At 37.1% G+C, this 24,247-nt stretch overlaps 1 protein-coding gene across 4 annotated transcripts; it reads left to right on the forward strand.

Annotated features, from left to right (window-relative positions):
• The first annotated feature begins 477 nt into the window (after positions 1-477).
• LOC146974123 (uncharacterized) lies at positions 478-18,254 on the forward strand. 4 transcript variants are annotated; one of them, XM_085796778.1, is made up of 5 exons: positions 478-532; positions 1,185-1,511; positions 1,877-2,074; positions 2,208-2,351; positions 3,150-3,291. In XM_085796778.1, exons 1-5 carry the CDS (start codon positions 478-480, stop codon positions 3,236-3,238), a joined length of 813 nt encoding a protein of 270 aa, XP_085652904.1. In that variant the 3' UTR covers positions 3,239-3,291. The 4 variants fall into 4 exon arrangements, 1 of the variants encoding a protein (XP_085652904.1); XR_015037534.1 differs by lacking the exons at positions 478-532; positions 1,185-1,511; positions 1,877-2,074; positions 2,208-2,351; positions 3,150-3,291 and adding exons at positions 13,268-13,360; positions 13,600-13,657; positions 13,935-14,264; positions 14,707-14,850; positions 16,969-18,254; XR_015037535.1 differs by lacking the exons at positions 478-532; positions 1,185-1,511; positions 1,877-2,074; positions 2,208-2,351; positions 3,150-3,291 and adding exons at positions 8,245-8,351; positions 8,716-9,045; positions 14,707-14,850; positions 16,969-18,254.
• Positions 18,255-24,247: the final 5,993 nt, after the last annotated feature.

Below are 24,247 nucleotides of genomic sequence, written 5' to 3' on the forward strand. Positions count from 1 at the left end.
GATTGATAAACCATATAAGATAAATGTCAGTTTTAATCTGAAAGTTTGTCATTAAAATGAGTACAATACAAACTAATCAAATGGTAAAAGTAAAATAAGTTTAGCGCCTCAGTAGTACTTGGGTGAGTGCAGAAAACAGCTTCCTCATTCTCTTTGCACAGCAAGATCAAAAGACCAGAAATAACCTGCCCTGCTGTCAGTGGAAAACTCACAAGATACTGTAGTCAATGAGCCACAAGGACCAAAAGACATCCTACTGTTCAAGAGGTGAGTGATAGTTTTATTAAAGTGATGAGTAAAAATACATTCTAATGAGTAAAATTATCTATATCTATATTAATAATTCTTAAATTATGCAGCAATTGGATAATCCAGAACAAAAGCTTCTTTAGAAAAAGGCGTGAAAACAACTTGTTGATTAGACTGTGGAAGACATTTACCATGTTATGAATATAATTTGATTTTCTTACACAGAAAATGAATTTCACCCAGTTAATCATCACAACTCTGACAACAGCAGCTCTGGCAAAAGGTAAACTTCAGCAATTACATTTTGATAGTTAAGTGTTAGTGTATAGACTCAAACTACTATGGACTTAATAATACTGTTTCACATTATCAAAAACAGCTATTATCATCACATCTATACGCATTTTGCCAATCAGCAAATTGTGTTTAATGCAAATTGGGTAACACTTTATAATAAGTACACACTATTAAGCATTAGTTAAGCATTAAATACTGAATTCATAATTTCTAACACATGGATACTCATTAGTATGTAGTTTGTAAACAAATAAAAATGTTTTACTCATTAGTATGTAGTTTATAAACACAGTTACTCATCATTGATAAGCACCAACTTTATTTATAAACTACATACTAATGAGAATTCATGCGTTATAAATGAAGAATTCAGTATTTATTAATCCTTAACAAATGCTTAATAGTATGTACTTATTATAAAGTGTTACCGCAAACTACTGCAGTTTAATTGGTCATAAATAATATTAGGTTGGTAATTAAATTTAAAAGATTGTTGCTGGTCGAAAGCACAGGAAAATAATCATACGTATACTGTAGTTAAAAGAGACATCCAACATTCAAGTATTAAGATTAGTGAATGTTATAAGCCAGTTACTATAATAATGTTTAGATAAGTATTTTGCTTTTGTGTCTATCAGGGGCTATGGAGTGCAAAATATCTGAAACTGGTGGAGCTCAGCAGTGTCTTGGAGCCGTCGGGCAGCCATTGAGTTTTCTCCTACCCATTGGTGAAAATAAAAGGACAAGACTGAAAAAGAATTCTGATGTCATTGTGGAGATCAAGGTAGTCGATACAACAGTGTCCATTCACAGCAACTACAGAAATCACACGGCACTTTTCAGCAATGGAACATTTAAGTTTGAGACAGTGACAAATACAGACTTTGGAGATTACATTTTGGAAACACATGGACTTCCTGGTGGTAAATTATTGCATAATACCAAGATCCATCTTGAAATACAAGGTAAGAAAAAGTAACACATTTAAAATTATTTTCTTTGAATCCACAGTTTATGCTCTGCAATGGATGCATCCTTAAGTTATCTGCTGAGCAACCTGAGCAACAACTGAATATCAATATAAAATGTGCAACTTTAAATATTGTAGCTACCTCTCATTATTATTATCAAATACAGCAAGTCGCAATTGTGAATTTTACACAATTTTTTAAAATGCTTTTTTATATTTTGTGTAACATATCTGATATCAAATATAAACAAAGCATTGTCATACCTACTCAACCATAAAAACTTTTTCTCAAATTCAAGTAGATAAATGCATTGATAGTGTTGGCACTGGATGTTTGTGACTTTATCATTTGTCTTCCAGCTCCAGTGTCTGAACCAGTTGTGTCTCAGGTGTGTTTGTCACCAGAAAAGATGAAGGTCAACTGCTCCTCTGAGGGAGATGGAGTACAGGTCACTTTGACTTTGGACTTACATGGCCAACACCCAGGAACCTTGACATGTAATGCCCAGAACAACGTCAGCAGAGAGGAAACATTCATCCACCTCCAAAGCTGTAATGGTAATGGATTTTATACATTTAAAAATTTTTAACTATTTACTCATTTCATCGACAGATTGATTTATGCTCGTTTCCCCTTCAAAACAGTTTCAGTACCAATCTAATATAGGTGTTGTAATATTTACATTTCAAGGTTCTACTTCACAACTTGGTCTCGTGGCTATGAGTGTGATGGCAACTGTTGCTGGCCTGCTTCTCCTTTTGCTTTTGTTTCTTGTCATCCAACACTTCAATGAGAAGAAAAGAACGGACCCAGAACCCAGGACTGTTGATGAAGGTAAGAGAAAGACTTTCTACCAAGTCCATCTAGGGCTGGACAATTAATCAAATTTTAATGGTGATTTCAATTTTGGATCCAAACAAACAATCTCAGAACATATACAGTATATTCAAAGAAAAGCGATTATTTTGTCATTTTCCCAGACTAGGGTTAGGGTTAGAAATCAGTGCGAGTGATGTTGGCAAAGGCAGAGCAGCGTCATTTGGTTGACTCTAAACTCACTGAGTCTCACTCGGGAGCATACTGATACTTATGCAAATTATTCACTAAATTAGGTGAACTAAAGGGTTCACAGAGGGTCACAAGTTCAACTATTTCTGAAGGGAAGTAAAAATTTCACAAGGTTGCACTTGTGCTGGAGTATCGTAAAGACAGCCTACTGAACATCTTTCACGAGCAGAGTACTGCATTAGTCAGTGTATAGTGCCCTGAGAGCACAATGCAATACAAATTAAACACAAGTAAAATCAATAAGCATCTTCATTTATCTGTCAACAAATTGGTCTGTTGGTTGTGTTGTGAGTATTTACAGTTTGTGTGTTTTGTCTATTTCCATGTGTTAAGCTCGCTGAAAGGAGCTTCTTCTTCTTAGTTGGCTTGGGGCTCAGTAGGTCCCACCCATTGCTTTACAAAGTAAAACAGAAATAACAGATCAACACAAAGCATAAGAAAAAATTAAAAGATAGTGTATCTTAAATGTTGAGTCAGTTATGATTATTTTCACTGTTTTCTGGTTGGACAGTTGAACACAGATGCAAAGATTTTACCAGATTTTTTTATTTTTGTTTCTTTCAGATCACGCAGAGGATGAAATCGTCTACTCTGCTGTTAGAGTGAAGCAAACAAGAGAAACTAGACCCAACAGGCATCAAAATGCAAGTTAATTTGCTCCAAAAACATTACTCATGACTCTGCCTGAGCCTAAATCCTGATCTTATCTAAGCACAGTTTGTTAGCGCCTCTACTACATGCCAAATTAGTATTCATTTGCAACTCTGATGAATGGAGTGCAACTGCAGAAACCTGATGCTGTGGGTACCTGAATTAACTTTAGCCTTCCTTTCTACCTTCCTCGGACAGCATCTCTTTGTTTGAAAATCTCATCTAAACCAGATAAAGTGCAGAATTACTGAAGGAGAAATCCATCATTTTTCATCAAGCCTGTAAAATGTTCTTGTTTATTTTTTAGCCTATGACACACAATATTAATGTGTCTACTTGCACTGTACAGGTGGCTTCTAATTGTATATTAAAGCAGAAGTAAGCGATCCGGTCGTTTTGGCTAACTTCTTGTCAGCCGATGGAGTTAGCAGTCCCCGCCCTCGTCCCTACGTCACCCCATTCATGCGCATCCCTTGGCTGCACACACAGAGAGGACTGCCCCTTTATGCCATTCTCTCTCCTCATTGGATAAAGGTTGTAGGATACAAGGAAAGTTTTCTCCTCGGCTTACAGCAGAGCAGAGTGACTGACAGACCCGTGTTTCGGACCAAACACTCTATGTAAGTGATTGCTGTCGGAAGATATAACTATTTAAGACTTATATTAACACAAACATTCCGCTTACTTCTGCTTTAAACTAAAAATGTAAATGCAAATATAAATTCCACAGTATTTTTCATATGGTCTAGATTTTTATGTTGAATTTGGGAGTTTGTTTAAAAATCATTTTTGTGACTTTATTTTTAATTGATCCACTGTCAGGTTTCAAATAATTTTAAACAGATTTACAAATATTAAAAAAATTCATGTGTCCAACATTATTTTAATTTAGTTTCCTCCTATATAAAACTACCCCACTCCAGTCATAGTGCTCATTTGCACTGTTGAGAAATGTAAAAACTTAGAACACACACACACCCTAGCCGTGAAGGGATATTCCGGCGTAAGTTTAACCCATGGTCTCATAGTGCGTTAGACCAAGTAGTTGTAGCGACTTCAACACAGTCAGCTAGATAGGAGAGTGGGTGAGTTCTGTTTTTGTCTCTTTTCAATAGAAACCAGGAAAAGCTACCAGGTGTTTGATGCCTCGTATCATGTGCTGGGACCCTGTTTGTACTGTTGCTGCAGTCTGGTGCTGTTCTGAACATCATATGTGTCTGAGTGACTTCTTATTGCGGTTGGCTCGTGGCTACAAAGACAGCAGTGTGTTGCCATGTGCAGTCTCTGCTGAAGTCGCTACAACTCGAGATGTTTGCGGTCGGCAAACTTGGTCTAACGCACTGTGAGACCCAGTAGAACACTTCCTCCAGAGATGAAACTTATACCAAAATATCCCTTTAATATTGTTCTACTAGCTACTACAACACATTACATTTGAAGAGTTACACAGCTTGTAGTCTTTGGCAGGGCTGACCTGAGTGGCCCTAACCCTCAGAGTCACGTATACACTTGTAATCTGAAACACAGTTCTGTCTGTTTTGTTTTGTTGTTTTTAATCTACATCACAGTTTCACTTGGCTGCTACGGTCAAGTAGCACAAAGATTAAAGTGCACACTGCAATTTCCACTAAGACTGTGTCTGACAAAGACATGAAACAACGCTCCACAGCTGCAACGGCACTGTGCTCTCCAGCCGGCTCACACAGACGAGCTGTCAGAAGAGCACACTACTGTTTCTCTCCCGCGAGCAGTACTGGGAAGATTAAGATTATATGTCTGCAGCCTACTGTATTCTTTAGCCTAGTGTTTTGGCTGCACTTTGTATAAAAAGAGTTCAAAACTGCTAGATCCTCCCCTCGATCAGCTAAATGACAATTCAGAAACATTATCAAAGAATAGGAAACAGCCTTATTGTGTACCAAACACTAGTACTGGTCATTTGTTTAAGTGTATGTGGACATTTCAACAAAAACACTATTTAATAATAACTGGGAACTATTCGACTATCATGTGAGTAATTTGGTGGGCCTCAACATGCTCTCAGTTCATGTTGACATGATCTCATCCAAACCAAGTTCAAGGCATTAATAAGACAATGAGTTGGAACAAAAGTCATGGCTGAAGAGAGGATCGTAAGTATCTGGTACTTGTGCAAAAATGACCAGCGCTTGAAGTGCAAGTTGTAAGTGATTCAGTGACCATCAATAACCACATGATGGAGACAAATACCATCACAGGCAACTACTGAAGATAAACAGACAAGAAAATTGCTATAATAAGCAAACCTTTCTATTTACACTTCCAATTACTTATTTGATGCTTTTCCCAACTGTAGATGATAATCATTTCCTCCCCGACTTCCAACTAATGGTCCCCTTAACAGCAGATATGCATGTTGTCTGTAATAACTGTCTGGTTTGGCATTTAATTTCATTGTACATGTTACAATAAAGGCTATTCTACTCTAACGCAACTAGTGTTACCAAAAGCATTAGAGCTTAATTATTTGTAAAATAAGGAAGTCATTTGTCAAGGAAGTCACTTTTACATGAATTAGGGAACAACTGACAGATTAGATATTTATACCCATTTTACCCAAGGTTTTTTGCTTGGTGTCTATTTATCACATACACATCACAAACAGAGAAAAGCAATGGTACGTAACAATATTGTTTAAGGTTTTTAACATACTGGAAAAAAGTCTTCTGTATTTTTTATTTTGGTTTGTAAGATCTGGAACATGTACAGTACACTGTTCTTAACTTCTCAAGATCAGTGCAGAGAATATTTCTGAACACACGATGGAGACAAAAGGTCCTCACATGTAACTCAATGGTGATCAAGCAATGAGATCACTTGATCAGTCCCAGGTTTACCAGTTGTTTCTGTCATAGCTATTAAATGAATAAATGATTCCTTTCCTCTCATAATTTTCCAGTTTCTTGGGTCAGCAGGGTCACAGTGAGGGTCTAAGTGCAATATTTAAGATTTTAACAGTTATTATGATCAATTTGGTTCTTTACATTTTATTCAACAGGTAAAGTGAGTTTCATCTGAGGGATTTTCATGCTTCATCTTCACTGTGTTGACTCTCCAACCAGAATGCTCCATCTATCACAGCAAACCATATCTCTGGCTCTACCTTTCTAAACATCTTTGATCTTTTAGTCTTACTAGTCTAGTAAACCTATACAAAGAGTGTTTGAGCAGTGACATGGTACAACAATCATGCAATTATGTCAGTTCCACTCATGGAGGAGTCCAGAGCAACAGTAACAGCCCACATGGAAATGTCCAAAAGTCAAGATTTACCTGTTTTTATTGTCATAATTATCAAATGAATATTTTATTAATTTCCAAACTCATATATTCTTACCATTACCTGAGTCAACAGGGTCACTGTGAGTTTCTCAGTACAATTTTGAAGAGTTTTCAGAAATACTGACATACAGTATGGCCACTGGTTATCAAGCATCAAGTCATGGCTGGAACAAAAAGAAGTTTCATGTCCACTGTGTTGACTCTCCTACCAGGTACATGAATCTACCACAGCATAACCACATCTCTCGCTCCTCCTCTCTACTCGTCTGTCAGAGTAGAGAAAAACAACTGTGGTTTTTAACAGAACATGTATCAAGTGTAAGGTGTCACTTCCTTTAGATTTCTCCTGACAAGCTAATGCACACTATGGTGAACTACTGTATGTACAGCACACTGAAAATAACCATCATGAGGGTTGATATAGGACGACAAGATGTCTCCTTTGATAGTTCATTCTCAGTCAGATATTTTTGAAAGGGGAAAAGAACTGTAACTGTAAATCACATGGTTGATACTGACAATATAAATTATCATGGAAGTGTTTAATAAAAGGCCCATAAAGAGACAATACAGGTATAAAGGTTTTCAAAAGGAAACTGCAATGGGAATGTGTTAAACTGTGATCCAATGTCACTGTTCTGTCAAACTGTGAATCATCTGAAGAGGATTATAATACAACAAGCCACATCCAGTCACAGAAAAGAAAAACTATTAACCCTTCTGTAACAGCAAAAAAAAAACTGGGTGAAATTTCAGGTTTTCCTTTTCTGCAGATACTGACAACTTCACGTCACGTGACTGTGATATCACCTATTCATGTAAAACTTTATTTTTCAAACGGGCAAGTCAGCATGTTTCTTTGTCTTTCTCTCTGCATCTCATCTTCACCACGCGGCGTCTTTTGTCTGTGTGTCTGCATGAATCAACTTTCTTTAGTAAATACATTTTGTAGACATGACCTTGGATATTTCATTTAGCAAATACAAAATAAAGTTTGTGTCCATCATGAATCCATGCATATACTGTAAAGCCACTTGGCTAACACTGGCACTGGCACATTTGTCGATGAATGTGTACTGTCCCTGTAAAAATAAATAAATAAATAAAATTTCCATTCACAACAAAACAATCAACTGAGATGACCTGTTCTTATAATGAGCTAATTCAACTGCATTCAAAAAAGAAAGTACCACCAACTAACACAATACAGAATCCAGAAATAGAAAAACACAGCAGAGAATACCTACAGCACCAACACCAAACACTGTCGAAGTTCAAGTGTTTGAGATTGATAAACCATATTCTGGTTAAGAGCAGTTTTACCCTGAAAGTTTGTCATTAAAATAAGTACAATACAAGCCAGTAAAAAATAGAATAAATAAGTACAATCAATTTAGCGCCTCAGTAGTACGTGGTTGAGTGCAAACAACAGCTTCCTCATTCTCTCCACACAGTGAGATCAACAGACCAGAAATAACCTGCCCTACTGTCAGTAGAAAATTCACACGATAGTCAATCAGCCACAAAGACAAAAGACATCTTGCTCTTCAAGAGGTGAGTGATAGTGAACGTCAATGTAAAATTAACATGTAAAAATATATTTCAATCTTTGAATTATTAGTCAATCCAGACAAATGTTTGTTTAGAAAAACACAAATAAACAACTTGTTGATTATTGTTTATGGAGTGGAAGACATTTGCCATGTTTTATACATAATTTGATTTTGTTACCACAGAAAATGAATTTCATCTCCATAATCATGATAACTCTGACAACAGCAGCTCTGGCAAAAGGTAAACTACTGCAATTATCTGGTTAGTTAATGGTGTTGGTGTTTAGATCTAGACTACCATGGATTAAAAGATACTATATCTGAAATTATTAAAAACAGCTATTATAATGTTATTACTTGTTTAGGATATTATCAAATTGTGTTTAATGCAAACTGTTGCAGGGTAAATGGTCATGGTAATAATGTTAGGTTGGCAAATTAAAAAAATGTTGCCGGTCAAAAGCACAGGAAAGTAATCATGCATATACTGTAGTTGAGAGAGATTTAACCAACATCCAAGTATTAAGATTTGTGTTCGAAATTAAATGTTAGAAACCACTGACTAGAATAATGTTTAGATGAGTATTTGTCTTTGTGTCTATCAGGGGCTATGGAGTGCAAAATATCTGAAACCAGTGGAGCTCAGCAGTGTCTTGGAGCCGTCGGGGAGCCATTGATTTTTCTCCTACCCATTGGTGAAAATAAAAGGACACGTCTGAAAAAGAATTGTGATGTCATTGTGGATATCAGGGGAGTCGATACTTCAGCAGTGGTCATTCACTGCAACTACAGAAAACATTCAGCACTTTTCAGCAATGGAACATTTAAGTTTGAGAACGTGACAAACGCAGACTCTGGAGATTACATTTTGGATACATATGGACTTCCTGATGGTAAATTATTGCACCGGGTCAACATCCATCTTGAAACACAAGGTAAGAAAAAGTAACATCTAATATTATTTTCTTTGAATCAACAAATGATGCTTTGTACCAATTGCAGGTTTTTTCATCTGCAATGTATGCATGCATCCTTGCATAAATATATAAAAAGGTAGCCTATCTGTGTTGAGCAACCTGTTAAGTTTGCTCGTATAACAATAACAGAATATCAACATAAAATGTACAACGTGTTATCTTTGTAGCTATCTCTCATTATTATACAAATACAGCACATCACAGTTGTTAAATTCCTCAATTATTTTTATATTTCTTCATAACATATTGGATTGTAAAATAAAAACTAAGCATTGATTCTCTCGTACCTATTCCTGTTTTGTACTCCTTTGATTATCATGTCTATTTGATGAAAAGTTTTTATTGTTGATTAGGCCCTTAAAGTTATTTTTCCTCAAATTAAAGTACATGTATAGATGAGTTGACAGTGTTGGTACTGGGTCTGGGTGTTCGTAAAACTTTTCAAAGTTTGATTTTAGATACAGTTTGACACATTCTTGACTGGTCTTTGTGTTCTCCAGGATCCATTTGTCATTGCCATTTGATCATCATGGCTGTGAGAGCGGTTGTTGTCACTCTGCTTCTTTTGGGTCTGTTCCTTGCTGTCTACCATGTACAGAAGAAAACAAGACGTAAGACTTCAGGTGAGAGAAAAACATTCTCCCATGTTTTCATATTATGCCTGTGTCCACACTGAACACTTACTTCATGTTTTCAGAGTTTGGCCCATTTACCGAAACTATGACATTACTGTGCGTCATGTGACCTTCTGTTAAATGTTTTAATCTTCAAGTAGATGTAGATTTCTTGAGTGATGTCCTGTACTACATTCATTTTACTCCAGTTATACTTGCTCTAGACGGTAACATATATGAATATTTTATAAAGCAAGTGAATATACAGTATGAACTAATTTGATGTTTCTCAGATGTACTGTATTACCTTATTGAACAGTTATCAATGTCTGATACATGAGTTTCTTTATCTTTTTGCTTCTCTTGTGTAATTCTACAGATGAAAATGTTGACTGAGCTGTTCTAATGATGCAGAGAACCAGGCAAACCAGACTGAACTTGGATCAGAAAACAGCATTATTTTCTCTGGAGATCTCAAGACTTTACAAGAACCATGATTCTGTGTGAATACAGAAAATTAAAAAAAAATAAAACTATCCAGATATTTGCAGGAATTAAGGTTGTAATAAGGTTAGTTTTACTGTAGAAACTGTGTTTTTCCAATTTCTTCTTGCTTCTGCTTTTTTTGATTTGTAAAACGTCTTTAAACCATTGTGGAATTCACTTCTAAAACTGAAGTGCATTAATTTAGCTGTAACTTTAAGTGATTTGCTGTGCAATTTCAGATAAAGGCCATTCCTTGATCTTATCTGCCATTGTTTGCCATGCTAGAATAGTATCGGCTCCAGCACCGTGCATTCTTGCCACTGAAAGCTCCATACTGTATCTATTATGTCAATCAATGTATGTGTTAATCCAATGGGGCTTGGTAACTGTATGTGGAGGTTTCCAGCGTAAAGCCAAGGGGGCAGTTGTCGGTCTGAGAAGTGAAGCTCACTTCCGCGTTCAAAAAACTGCAATCCCCTCGGCTGTCGCTGGGGGCTGGCTCCAGAAGGGAGCAACTCTAATTGAGCCCCATGTTAAAATAGCCGACTTTACAGCTTAAAAAAACATATTTACAGCCTGGTACATTTTAATTTTTTGGTCTCAACCGCACACACTCTGAGGGGGGTGAATTTTTTTAAAACTCTACCGTTTTACTATTATTAGGTTTAAAGTTCTGGCCAATTAGGGCGCAGAACCGTTGAGTGACAGGTCCGAAGACCGCTGCTACGAGGCCAGTGGGCGGGCTCTCGGCCGGCCAACGGCCGCAACGCTCCAAATATGGCAAGTAGAATCCAACATGGCGCAGCTCAAACCCCCGTAGTAGCGGCACAAAACAGACTCCCCCAAACCAATGGGTGACGTCATGGGTGCTACGTCCATTCTTTTTACAGTCTATGCGTAAAGCCAGCATCTTTTTGGCAGCAGTGATGCCCGTTTGGAGAATACGTCTTTTCCAGCATGTCAATTTTAATGAGATGGTACTGTATCATTCAGGAGTAACGCAATGGGAGAACATGGTACAGTGACTTCCAGTACATGAAAGTAGAACATACCTCACCCCAAAAAAGCTTCACATCCTTGCATTCCCAGTACGTAGTATGTATATCTGAGCCGATAAGTCCATCTGAGCAGAGGGTGCAATTTGGAGATACTTTGATAATGCATGGTCTAACCCTAACGCACCGTGAGACAGAGTAGAACACCCCCCCCCCCCCAGAGATCAAGTTTGCCCTCCGCAAACGTCTCTAGTTGAAGCGACTTCAGCACAGACCGCAATAGCAAAATACAGCTGTCTTTGTAGCCACGAGGAGAGTGGGTGAGTTCCGTTTTCGTCTCTTTTAAATAGAAACCAGGCAAAGCTAGCAGGTGTTTGATGCCTCGTATTATGTGCTGGACCCTATTGTGACAAGGTACGGTGCTGTTCTGAGCATTATTTGTGGCTATGAGTGGCTTTTTTGATCACGGTTGGCTCTCGGCTACAAAGACAGCAGTATGTTGCTATAGTGCGGTCTGTGCTGAAGTCGCTGTAACTAGAGAAGTTTGCGGTCGGCAAACTACATCTCTGCAGGGGGGGGTTCCACTTGGTTGGTCTCACAGTGCGTTAGGCCATAAGTTAAACTTGCGCCAGAATATCCGTTTAATAAGACATTTTGCCTTCTGTGTGACTGTCATAACTGTCGTCAAAATCTTTATATGCATTTTAAATAAACATTGATACATACACATTGATTGAGATTTCTTTGCTTGCTGTCTATTTCTGTATGAACTAAGATCAAACAGAAAAGCAATGGTGCATAACAACTGTATTATATCGTTTTAGTTTTCTACCAAACTGGAAAAAATATTTATTTTGGTTTGAAATAAAGTCTGTGGAAATGTCCACTTTAGAAATGGACACTGTGCAGGATATTCAATGCTCAAAATTCAAGATTTAACAATTTCTTATTGTAATAGTTATCAAATGAATACTTTATTAATTTCCAAACTCATATTCTTACCATTACCCGAGTCAAAAGGGTCTCTGTGAGTTTCTAAGTGCAATTTTGAAGATTTTAACAGTTTCATCTGTGAGAGTTTTCAGACATACTGACATATGGCCAGTGGTTTTTAAGCATCAAGTCATGGCTGGAACAAAAAAAAAAAGCTTGTTTCATCATTTCATCAGAAAAACAACTGTGGTTTTCAACAGAGCATGTATCAACTTTATGGTTTTACTTCCTTTATGTTTCACAAGGTTTAGACAAGCTAATGCACACTATGGGGAACTCTGTACACCACACTGTTTGGAAATAGCCACCACGAGGACGACGAAATATGTCCTTTAATAGTTAATTCTCAGTGAGATATTTTTGAAAGGGGAAGAGAAAGGTATCTGGAAATCACATGGTTGATACTGACAGTATAAAACGTCAAAAATGGCAATAGAAGTTATCATGGAAGTGTTTTCTAAAACATATATAAAGAGACAATACAGGTATAGAGGTTTTCAAAAGGAAACTGTAAAGGAAATGTGTTAATGTGCTATTAACGTAACCCAGATAAACTGTGACCCAATGTCACTGTTCTGTTAAACTGTAGAGTGGCACCAAAGTACAATGTAATTGTAATTCATAGAAGACAACATCTGCAGGGTGGTTTATAAGGGCCATGATATACGTACTTACACATGACAACATCTGAAGGGGGAAAAAAAACTGAGAAGAAGAACTGTAAACGCTTCTGTGAGATCAAAAGATAACTTCCGGTATATTTTCCATTTCAACATTTCATTTTCATACAGTTACACATTACACACTGCACGAATCAACTTTCTTTAGTAAATATTTTGTAGACATGTCCTTAGATATTCCATTTAGCAATAGAAAAAATACCTAATTTCTGCACAAAACCCTGTCAAAGTTCAAGTATTTGAGATTGACAAGTTCTATTCAGGTTAAAAGCTGTTTTCATTTGAAAGTTTGTCATTAAAATGAGTACAATAAAAAACATCAAAAATAATAAATGGATGCAATCAGTTAAGCGTCTCAGTAGTACTTGTTGTGTGCAGACAGACTTCCTCGTTCTCTCCACACAGTGAGATCAACAAACCAGAGATAACCCGCCCTAATGTCAGTGGAAAATTCACACGATAGTCAGTGAGCCACAAAGACCAAAGACATCCTACTGTTCAAGAGGTGAGTGATAGTTTGGAGTTACATTAAAGTAATGAGTAAAAAATATAATTTAATAATTTGAATCTGTGAATTATGCAGCGATTAGATAATCCAGACAAATCTTTCTTTAAGCATCTTTTCATTTTAACTAAAACACAATTCATAGTCTTCTAGAAAGTAAAAAAAAATGTGTTTATTGTTTTTGATACGATGGAAGACATTTACCATGTTTTAAACTTAATTTGATTTTCTTACAACAGAAAATGAATTTCATCTACTTAATCATTACAACTCTGACAACAGCAGCTCTGGCAAAAGGTAAAATACGATGGACTTACTACATTTCAAATTATTAAAAAATAGCTATAGTTGTCACTACATTTTTGGCTATTATCAAATTGTGTTGGTCATTAATAATGTTAGGTTGGCCAAAAAACTGCTGTCAGTCAAAAGCACAGGAAAGTAATCATGCATATACTGCAGTTAAGACAGATTTAACTAACATCCAAGTTTTAATATTTGTGTTTGAAATGAAATGTTAGAAACCACTGACTAGAACAATGTTTCGATGAGTATTTGTCTTTGTTTCTATCAGGGGCTATGGAGTGCAAAATATCTGAAACCAGTGGAGCTCAGCAGTGTCTTGGAGCCGTCGGGGAGCCATTGTTTTTTCTCCTACCCATTGGTGAAAATACAAGGTTACGTCTGAGAAAGAATTGTGATGTCATTGTGGCTATCAGGGGAGTCGATACTTCAGGAGTGGTCATTCAATGCAACTACATAAATCACACAGCACTTTTCAGCAATGGAACATTTAAGTTTGAGAACGTGACAAATGCAGACTCTGGAGATTACATTTTGGAAACACATGGACTTTCAGATGGTAAATTAATGCACCTGGTCAACATCCATCTTGAAGTACAAGGTAAGAGTAGTAGTAAAAGTAAAAGTAGTATCTAAAATTATTTTCTTTGAATCAACAGTTCATGCTCTGTACTAATTACACTGCATCTGCAATGTATGCATGCATCCTTGCATAAAAATATAAGAAGGTGCTGCGCTGAGCAACCTGTTTGTTTTGCTTGTATAACAATAACAGACTATCAATATGAAATATACAACTTGTTATCTTTTAAATATTGTACGAGCTCAAGAGCTGTAATAGTAGTGAATTTTATACCATTATTAAATTCCATTCTCATCTGTTGAATTGTTTAATCGTCTGATTAATTTATTTCTTTTGGTTTGAAAAAGGAAAATTGAAAACAGCATCTTATAAGTCTAAACACGTGGGGTTTTGAGCAATGTTTTCCTCTTCAGAACAGTTTCAGTAACAATCTAAAATGGGTCAATGTTTGCATTTCAAGGTTCTACTTCAAAACTTGGTCTCGTGGCTCTCAGTGTGACGGCAACTGTTGCCTTCGAGCTTCTCCTTTTGGGTTTGTTTCTTGGTATTAAACACTTCAATAAGAAGAAAAGAGCGGAACCAGAACCCAGGACTGTTAATAAAGGTAAGAGAAAGAAATTTTACCAGGTCCATATCTTAAACTTCACTGAGTCTCACTCTTTGCCAAATTAAGTTCAGAGGGTGTGAACTAAATGTTCAGAAGTTTAACCATTTTTGAAGGGAAGTTAAAATTTCACAAGGTCGCACTTGTGCAAGATGTTCAGTAGGCTGTCTTAGTACTGCATTAGTCAGTGTATAGAGGCTATGTGTTTACGTCACGTTGCCCTGGGAAACGCCCCTTCCGTTTGGACTGAGTGGCAAAACAGACCTCTCAACGTGGTGAAGGATAGCAGTGGACACAGCGAAACGGGGTAAAACATGTAGTATCAAAACAAATTGAGGTCAGAAGGACTTGATAATGATCCGTAGCAGCTCCCCAAAACCATCTGATCCACGGACACCGACATGTGGCCAGAAATCGTTGAATCATTTCAAGATTAATTCAATCAGCCATTAGATTTAAACAGAAACTAAAGTTAACCACTGGTCTCCGCCCTCCTCCTTCACTATCAGTCACACTGTTTACGTTGTGCGTTTTAATCAATCCTATAAACACACACAGTGTGACAGCGGTACCGGCAAGGTGACAGACAGGCTCAAATGTGCAGAGGGATGAAATGACAGCATTACTTTCATCCCGACACTTAAACCTGACTTGCTTCTTGAAAAACTCTGACGAGTCAAACTGTAGATGTGTTAGAGGATCTGACTAACCATCACTATGACACCTGAAACAGTAAACACAGCTGATCGATCGGAAAAAAAAATGACAGCTCGTGTGAATTTACTTTCCGCCATTGAAAACAGGTTCTTAAAGGCTAGGGAGGCAGCTTTTTTTTGACAGTATTAGGCAAAAACTTACACACTAACCTTGGGGATAATGTAAATGAAGTGATGTGAAAAAAGATCAGACGTCTGCGTCTCCCCTAGGCTCTGTTTTCAGCCTGCAAAGAATCTACCTGTGACGGTTGATTTTGACCAATCACAGAGCAGCAGCCCTTATTCGTATTATTTGGACGTTTTAAAACGTAAGAAAGAGACGTTTTTTCTCTACTCGCTGCTCCGGCTGAGGGGATGAGAACCGTGTGGACTCAACTCAAAGCTTTTTTCTAGATTTCTGCCTCCCTTTCCTTTAAATGTAACTCGGTCAAAGTAAGACGTATGATTGTTTGCAGTTCTGTTAGGTCATGCATGCTGGACATGCTGACAAAGTTAGACATATCAGACTTGTATGGGCTTGGAGAAAATTGCTTCGTGACTTTCGTCAATTTTAAACTTTGGCGGCTCTGCCATTCGTCTTTTTGCCACTCGGTAGGCGTTACGTAGCGACTTCTGAGTACCGTGACGTCACGTGCCCTGAGAGCACAATCCACTGCATATAAGTGTTAAAATTAAATTTTTCAATTGAAAAATTTGGAAAATTCTTACCAAATCAACCGTACATGCAACAATTTGGCAACTTTCACTTTTGTACACTTGAACTCAGAACAAATTATGAAGTCCATCAGTTTTTTTTTTTCAAAAACTGTAAAACTTAAACCTTTCTTGTCCCACAATTTTGCTCAATTGACACCAAATTTGCTGCACTGCATCTTTAGACGGTCCTCCACAAAGTTAACACCCAGTTTTTATATTTGAAAAATTGAGCCTACAGTGCATGAAAACATTTGACTGTAAACAGTACTGTAAAACATATACCAGCCAATTCTTGCTAAATATATTTTCAATGTTACAAAAAAGAAAAATTGACAATATTTTCAAGTAGTCTACTCTCATGGGAACAATTGCAGTTGATGTAAGAGTGGCATTTTTAAACATTAGATTTTTTTCTTATGAAGCAAAACACTTAGAAAGCAGAAACTTAGAAATGTTGGTGATTTATTTTTAACAATGTCAAGATGTAATGAGTTATCAGATTTAAGTCTTGATAACAGAATTTTTTGACAATTCTTGTTGTTTCCCTATTTTGTCTCATTACTCAGATTTGCCTAAATTTGTCCAAAATGTATTGCTTGCTTGTACCAAGTAAAAATAATGTATAAACAATGTATAAGAACAAAGCTTATGTAGCTTGAATGTTTTGTCTGTTGTTTCACAGATTCTTTATTTTTGTTTCTTTCAGATAACACTGAGGATGGAATAATCTACTCTGATGTTAGAGTGATGAAGCAAAAAACTACTCATCGCTCTTCACCTTGCCCTCCCGACAAGAATGGGAGCTCCTCACCTTGTGCTAAACAAGACCAAACACAATGACAGCCAATCAATGTCCACTTCAGGGTGTTTTCCACCCCCAACAACTCAAGCACAAGAAGCCCAAAGCATAAAAACAGATTTTATAAAAGGCAACTCGCATACAAAAATAGTAAAGTTGGAGATTAAAAATTAGATTAACACGATTAAAAAACATAACACTATAAATATGACTGTAATCAATTAATTAATCACAATTAACACAATAATTTGACACCCTATTTGTTAGATCTGGAGCATGTAAACTGTTATTAACTTCTCAAGTTGAGATCACTGCAGAGAATATTTCTGAACACACGATGGAGCCAAAGGTCCTCACATGTAACTCAATGGTGATCAGGCAATGAAATAACTTGATCAGTCTCAATCTTCCAATGTTCGAAAGTCCAGGATTACCAGTTTTTTTAGTGTCAAAGCTATTAAATGAATAAATGATTAATTTCAGCATTCATTATTTTCCAGTTACCTGGGTCGACAGGGTCAAAGTGAGGTTCTCAGTGTAATTTTAACGATTTTACTACTACTACGACGACGACGACAATTATTTGGTTCTTTGCACTTTATTCCACAGGTAAAGTGAGTTTCGTGCTTCACTGTGTTGACTCCCCGACCAGAAACCTCCGTCTATCACAGCATAACCATATCTCTGACTCTACCTTTCTGAACATCTTTGATCTAATCTTGTATTCTTATTTTGAGCCTAACCTATACACATAGTGGCTGAGTAAAGACACAACTTGAACCTTACTTCTTTTAAGTTTAACAATATGTGTGAAAATACATTTCAAATATTGCATAAATGTAAATGACTTTGTAGAGGAACTGGTAAAATAACAACACAACCCTGGCAAACTATGACCCCCATTGATTTAGCTGCTAAACTGTATGACCCAACATTATATGAAATGCACAATTTAAATAAAAGGGCAACATAAACGTAGAAGGCAATAATACAATATCACAAAGGGGGGAAAAAAGCTGTGAACCCCTTTGTGACAGCAAAGTATAAACCTTTCCCTTGTCTGCAGTTCCTGATAACTTGTGTCTCGAAATGTCTTTAAACCGATCTCCTGGCATCTGCACAATATAGACTTGTATATGCTCTATCTACACGCTGCTTCATTGTGCCTAAACGTTTCTCATGCACTGAATGTAAACTGGAATAAAGACAATTGAAACATCCTGTTTAGTTATAATCTTCTGTGTGTGAATCTCCTCCATAAATTGCAAATGCATTCAGTACCATCCACAACCACACACTGACCCACAAAAAGCATGATTCAAAACATCGTCGAGAACAGCTGACTCCTGAACAGAAAGCTACGACTGTTGGATAGTTTGATGATGATCTAATACTTACAATGTTTATCTGGATATTACATACAAGTTTAATAACTCTGCTGTCCTATTTAGATAAAATATAAATTAATTAAAAGAATAAGTATCAGTTCAGTGCTTTAATAGCTCTTAGGTGATGCCAATTGACCACTCCCTCAACTCTCTTCACGCAGCAAGAATAAACCTCCTTGCTGTCAGCAGAAAATTCACACGCTGGTTAGAGAGACACCGAGAAGAGATCTCATCGTAAAAGTGGTGAGTTTTTCATACAAAAAGAGTTGTTAACTGACATTTATTTATTTATTAGTCGGCTGATAATCAAGACAATATTGTTCGAATGCAATGTTTAAGTGTTTTCTATTATAACCTGAATTAGTCACTTGTAGTCCTCTGGGAACTTAACATTAAACACCTTTAATATTGTTTTTCTTATCATGTATGGATGAAGTGTTTAATTGTTTCAAAGAAAATGGACACCTCCGTTATCATCTTCATCATCATCGCCATCATCACACCTTTGGTAACAACAACTTTGACAAAAGGTAAACTTCAGTCCTGATAAATTGTGTAGTTATTGCACTGGTGCATTTTTCAAAAACACTAGAGGATGTCATGTTTTAAGTAATTTGGCTGAGCAATTAAGTTATGAGTTATGTAATAAATAATTATATATAGTATATTAAAAAACAACACTGAAACCCAGTAGTAGTATGTGTGTGTACACACACACACACAACGTTAATGTTGAAAACCATTTACAATGTTAAATGATGCAACAGGTATTTTGTTTTTCCTTTCCATCAGGGGCCATGGATTGCAATTTATCTGAACGCATTGGAGCTCAGCAGTGTTTTGGAGTACTTGGGGAGCCAGTCATTTTTTACCCAATAGCTGGTACAAATACACAGGCAACACTGAAAAAGGACAGCCATACCATTTTAAAAGTAGTCAATCACACAGGAAACATTGATAGCAAATACAAAGATCACTCATCATTCTTCACAAATGGATCCTTTAAGCTTGAAAAGGTGTCTAAGAAAGACTCTGGATATTATGTGTTGGAAACACATACGCTTCCTGATGGTGTATTTCTGCACAGAATAAACATCAGTCTAGCAATACAAGGTAAGACAAATAAAATGTGTATTAAGTGCACTATCAGTATTATTTTTACCGTACTACCATTTCCACTTAAATGCTCGGTGCAAGTTGCTTTCTTTTTTTTCCACTGTAGAAAAGTTCACTTCCGGATGTTACCATCTTCATCTGACAAATACGTTTTTAATGTTAATAACAACAATAATATCAGTTTTTAGGACCAGTTTTTCTTCAATTGAAACAGAATACAGATACCTATAGATGAAGTTAACAGTGTTGATACTGTGTGTATTTGACTATAGCATTTGTCTTCCAGCTCCAGTGTCTGAACCAGTTGTGTCTCAGGTGTGTTTGTCACCAGAACAGATGAATGTCAGCTGCTCCTCTGAGGGAGACGGAGTAGAGTTCACTATGACTTTGGACGGTCAGTTACTGACACAGACCAGAGCCGGGAGCACAGACAAACAACATAAGCTCAAAGTTACCATGAGTTTATACGGCAATATAACAGGAACCTTGACATGTGATGTCCACAACAACATCAGCAGAAGCGAGACATTTATCCATCTCACAAGCTGTAAAGGTAAGTGTATACTGTGTGTGTATCCAATGGCACATCCATGTTCTTCAATGTTATTTTCTCAAATTTTTAAACCTGATTTAATGTTTCTATTCCAAGGTTCACAACTTGGCCTGATAGTTATAATATGTGTTGCCTGCCTGCTCCTCCTTCTGGCTTCCTCTCTTGGCATCAAACACTTGAATAAGAAAACAAGAACCCAAACACCCACAACTGTCAACGATGGTGAGACAAAGTTGCTCTTGCATATGAACTATTTTTTGAGTATAAACATTCAGTTGCATTTGTGTGAGTGGATAATCATCGAGCTGTTTTTGGTGGCCAGGGTACTGCGTGAGACACTGCTGATAAAAGTAGCTGCTACTTTAAAAATAAATAAACTAACAAGCTGTGATAACATCCAGGAAGTCTAAAATAACCTACCCAGGTCAAACCACACACCAATACATGACTATTTTAATAAAACATCAGAGACAGAGGCTGATGGGGAGGGACCGTTAAGTTACAGATAAGTTACAATATACAACGTCACTGATGAAGCAGGAAGCAGAAAAACAACTAATGCAGTGCATATGGTTGTGGAGAATGCTATGCTTTGTCTATTGCAGGCAATGTGACCTGTCCAATGTAATGAATGCCTGTGCTACAGTTAAAACAATAACAAAAGAGAATTGGGTGTGTGAAAAATGTACAATACTTTTTGCATTTCTGAAAAAAATTAATTGCAAAGCATTTAATTTCTATATTCTGTTCAGATTGTTTCAAATTAGGTTCCTGTTGAAGGATAGCTGAAAGAGGTTACAAAAGATATATTTCAAGTCTCTACTTTCATTTCTTTCAGATATTGCCGAGGATCAGATCGTCTACTCAGCGGTTCAAGTGATGAAGCGCGCAAGAGACACCAGAGACAAGCGTTATGGTTTGTGTCTATCGATTGCAATATGGCCTGTCCATTGAATGTTTGTGCAACAGTAAAAAACAACACGAGATCAAACACCCAAGACAATTTAAGTCAAAACATTATGCTAAAAGACATCCTTGCTTTTATCAAATATTCAAATTAAAATATGTTTGTAAAATATGAGCCACTGACCAGTAACTACCATACTGCACAGACAAACAAATGCAAAAATAACATGTGAGAGAGTTGGTAGCACCAGCTAGTGCTTCCAGTGCAAAAGATAACTGGGTGTGTGAAAAATGTACAATATGTTAAGCATTGCTAAAAATAATGTTGCAAAGCATTTAAATTGTATTCTATTCAGATTATTTTAAATTATGTCACTGCTCTGTGGTGGTACAGCTAAACACATACAGAAAGTTTCATTTCAAGTGTCTATTTTCGTGTCTTTCAGATAACACAGAAGTTACAACCGTCTACTCAGATGTAAGAGTGACGAAACTCACAACAGAAAACAGACACCACTGGCATTGAAATGCAAGTTAATTCTACCCAAAAGCATTACTCATGTTCGAGCCTTAGTGTAACTCCAATTTTTCCATGTGGAACTGGGAATTGTGTTTTACAGTCGCTCATGACTTTGCTCCTGATTTTAGGGATTTATTTCTCATGGTTTGTTCTGCAATATTGATATTTATAAAAATGTACAAAGATTTTCAAATAAAATATTATCCATGTTTTATCAAACCAAGCTGGTGTTGCTTATTTACACTTAAATAAGCTAACAAACACCTCCAGACCTACAATACATGATGTAGTAGTCGTTAGTACAGAGGCAAGACAAGTGTTTTTTTTTTTCCCTTTGCCCTGTCAAGTTGCACCTGTAAAACCTAAAAACTCTCACTCAGTTTGTTGGTAAAGTAGCAAAGAGATCAAAGTGCAAACTACATTTTACATTGAAACTGTGCATCTATAACAGAGATGAGCCAATCATCCACAGCAAATGCTAAAAACATAAATAATTAACAATTAATTTGGCATTCATACTCTTTATATGCAGACTTTTATGAAGACCATGTGAATTTCAACTGGTAGAAAATCATGTACACAATGTACACAATGCACTCAACGACAATTAACATTTGTGTCAACAGTCTGCAAGATTCTCAGTGAGTTTATAAATAACTTCTATGCTTTTCTCAGCATTTTTTTGATTGCATCTTTGTTCAGTGACAGGATGTAGATGACAAACGGGTACTTCCTTGATTCTTATTACAGAAGGTGTCAGACGAGAAGAGCACACAACAACCACAACACTATAACTGACTGAGCATCATTCATTTTAGATGCAATGTAGTAGCATACATCACTGATATTATATAAATAAACTAACATATAAACACCAAATAGTTGTTGGTGATACGTACAGGCATTTATTTCCTCATGACAACCATCAAAACAAGGCCAAATATGGTGTGAATAAGATAATGACTTGACACCACGAAAAGTCGGAAGTATCAGGAAATATCTGTTATGAACTGCATAAACAACCATGACTAAAGCTTCAAGCTTCAAAGACAAGTCGTAGGTAAAGTAGTAATGTAGTGACCATCGTCAACCACATGATGGAGACTATAAAGGTTATCACAGGCAGCTACTGAAGATAACAGACAATACAATCACTATAATCAGCAAATCTTTGTATTCACATTCACAGCTACATTTATCTTTGATGCAGTAGTTGATCTTATACTTGGTACTTAATCTATTCAATATGCAAGGAGATCCGGTCAAGAAGTACATGCTTAGTAATTTCCTGTTCTTATCACCGTGGATGCCAATTTTTAATCTCCAACTGATGGAGATTTTGATTCCTCCCCGACTCAAGTCATGGTAGAGTCCCCTTGACCAACCCGACTGCAATAAACTGCAGACGTGCATGCTGTTTATAGTAACTGCAATGCATTGTGTAATCTAATCTAAACCAAGTGCACATTACAGCATCAAATCATTTTCGTAAAGGACACCTTTGTCCTTTTTGAGCTCTGGGGCAGTGTTTTTCAACCTTTTTTGAGCCACGGCACACTTTGTTCATTAAAAAAATCCCGCGGCACACCACTAACCAAAAATGTTAGAAAATGACACAGTGCAGCCTAATACAGTAAAAAATAATACAAATTTTGTCTCTTACAGTGTAGTTAGTTTGTTCTGACTGTGACTGAGTAATGGTCACTGTGCAGGCTTCTGCCACTATACACTCATTGACATAAAAAAAAGTCCTATTTTATTAGCCAACTCTGCCAGACACAGATGCTCAACAAAGCCTTTTTTTTTTTTAGCTGTCAATCAACTCATGGGAGCTTGTCAACACGTGCACACTTCCACTCGTGCCTTCAGCCATATTTCACAGCAAACATGAGAGGACTTAAACTTATGTTGTGCACTCCCTGTGACAGAAAGTCAGAACAAACTCTGAGTGCAACCTGCAACGCGTGCTTCACTCTGCCTGGTCGCACATCTCGCGCTCTGGAGCACAGTGCGCGCAGCTGCAGCGCTTCAGATCGGTTCAGTTATATTTTTCACGCGAGCCGTGAGCCAAGAGCGCAGTCAAGCTGGGTAGACCAGGTCGTACCAGACAGGAAGTCGGGCACAAAAAAGGCGAGAGAATCCGGTCAATTTTCAAAATAAAATAATTAAATGATGATTAATTAAGTTGTTGCTCGTCCGTATATTTGACCGTTGCGTCTGCACACGAGACACACACACATGTTTAAAATGACGTGTGTGTGGAAAACCGAGTGAATACGAATAAGGACGGTGCCCCTTAAATAAAAAGGAGGCGCTCTCCAGCCGGCTCCCCGTCACTCACCTGCAGCTGCACAGACGAGCAGAGGAGCGCTCTGCTGTTCTGGCGTGGATGAGACGCAGCACAGCGGGAGCAGCGCGCGTGTGTTATAAAAATAAAAAACAAACAAAATGAGACTGGCCAGTCGGCACGAGCCTTTAGTCACAGACACTCAGTGGAGTGCTGAATCTCACTCGTTAATGGTTATAATCGCCTATGAGCGTTGGTTATCGGTCTGAAAAAAAAAATCAAAATGTGCATCGCTAGTTTGGATCAATTAAGTAAATTTGGTAATTTTCCACGGCACACCTGGCGAAAGCTCACGGCACACTAGTGTGCCGCGGCACAGTGGTTGAAAATCACTGCTCTGGGGAAGTCGACAGGCC

Source organism: Trachurus japonicus, chromosome 14 (assembly GCF_045865225.1).
Source record: "Trachurus japonicus isolate A0001 chromosome 14, Traja_1.0".
NCBI classification, from domain to species: Eukaryota; Metazoa; Chordata; class Actinopteri; order Carangiformes; family Carangidae; genus Trachurus; species Trachurus japonicus.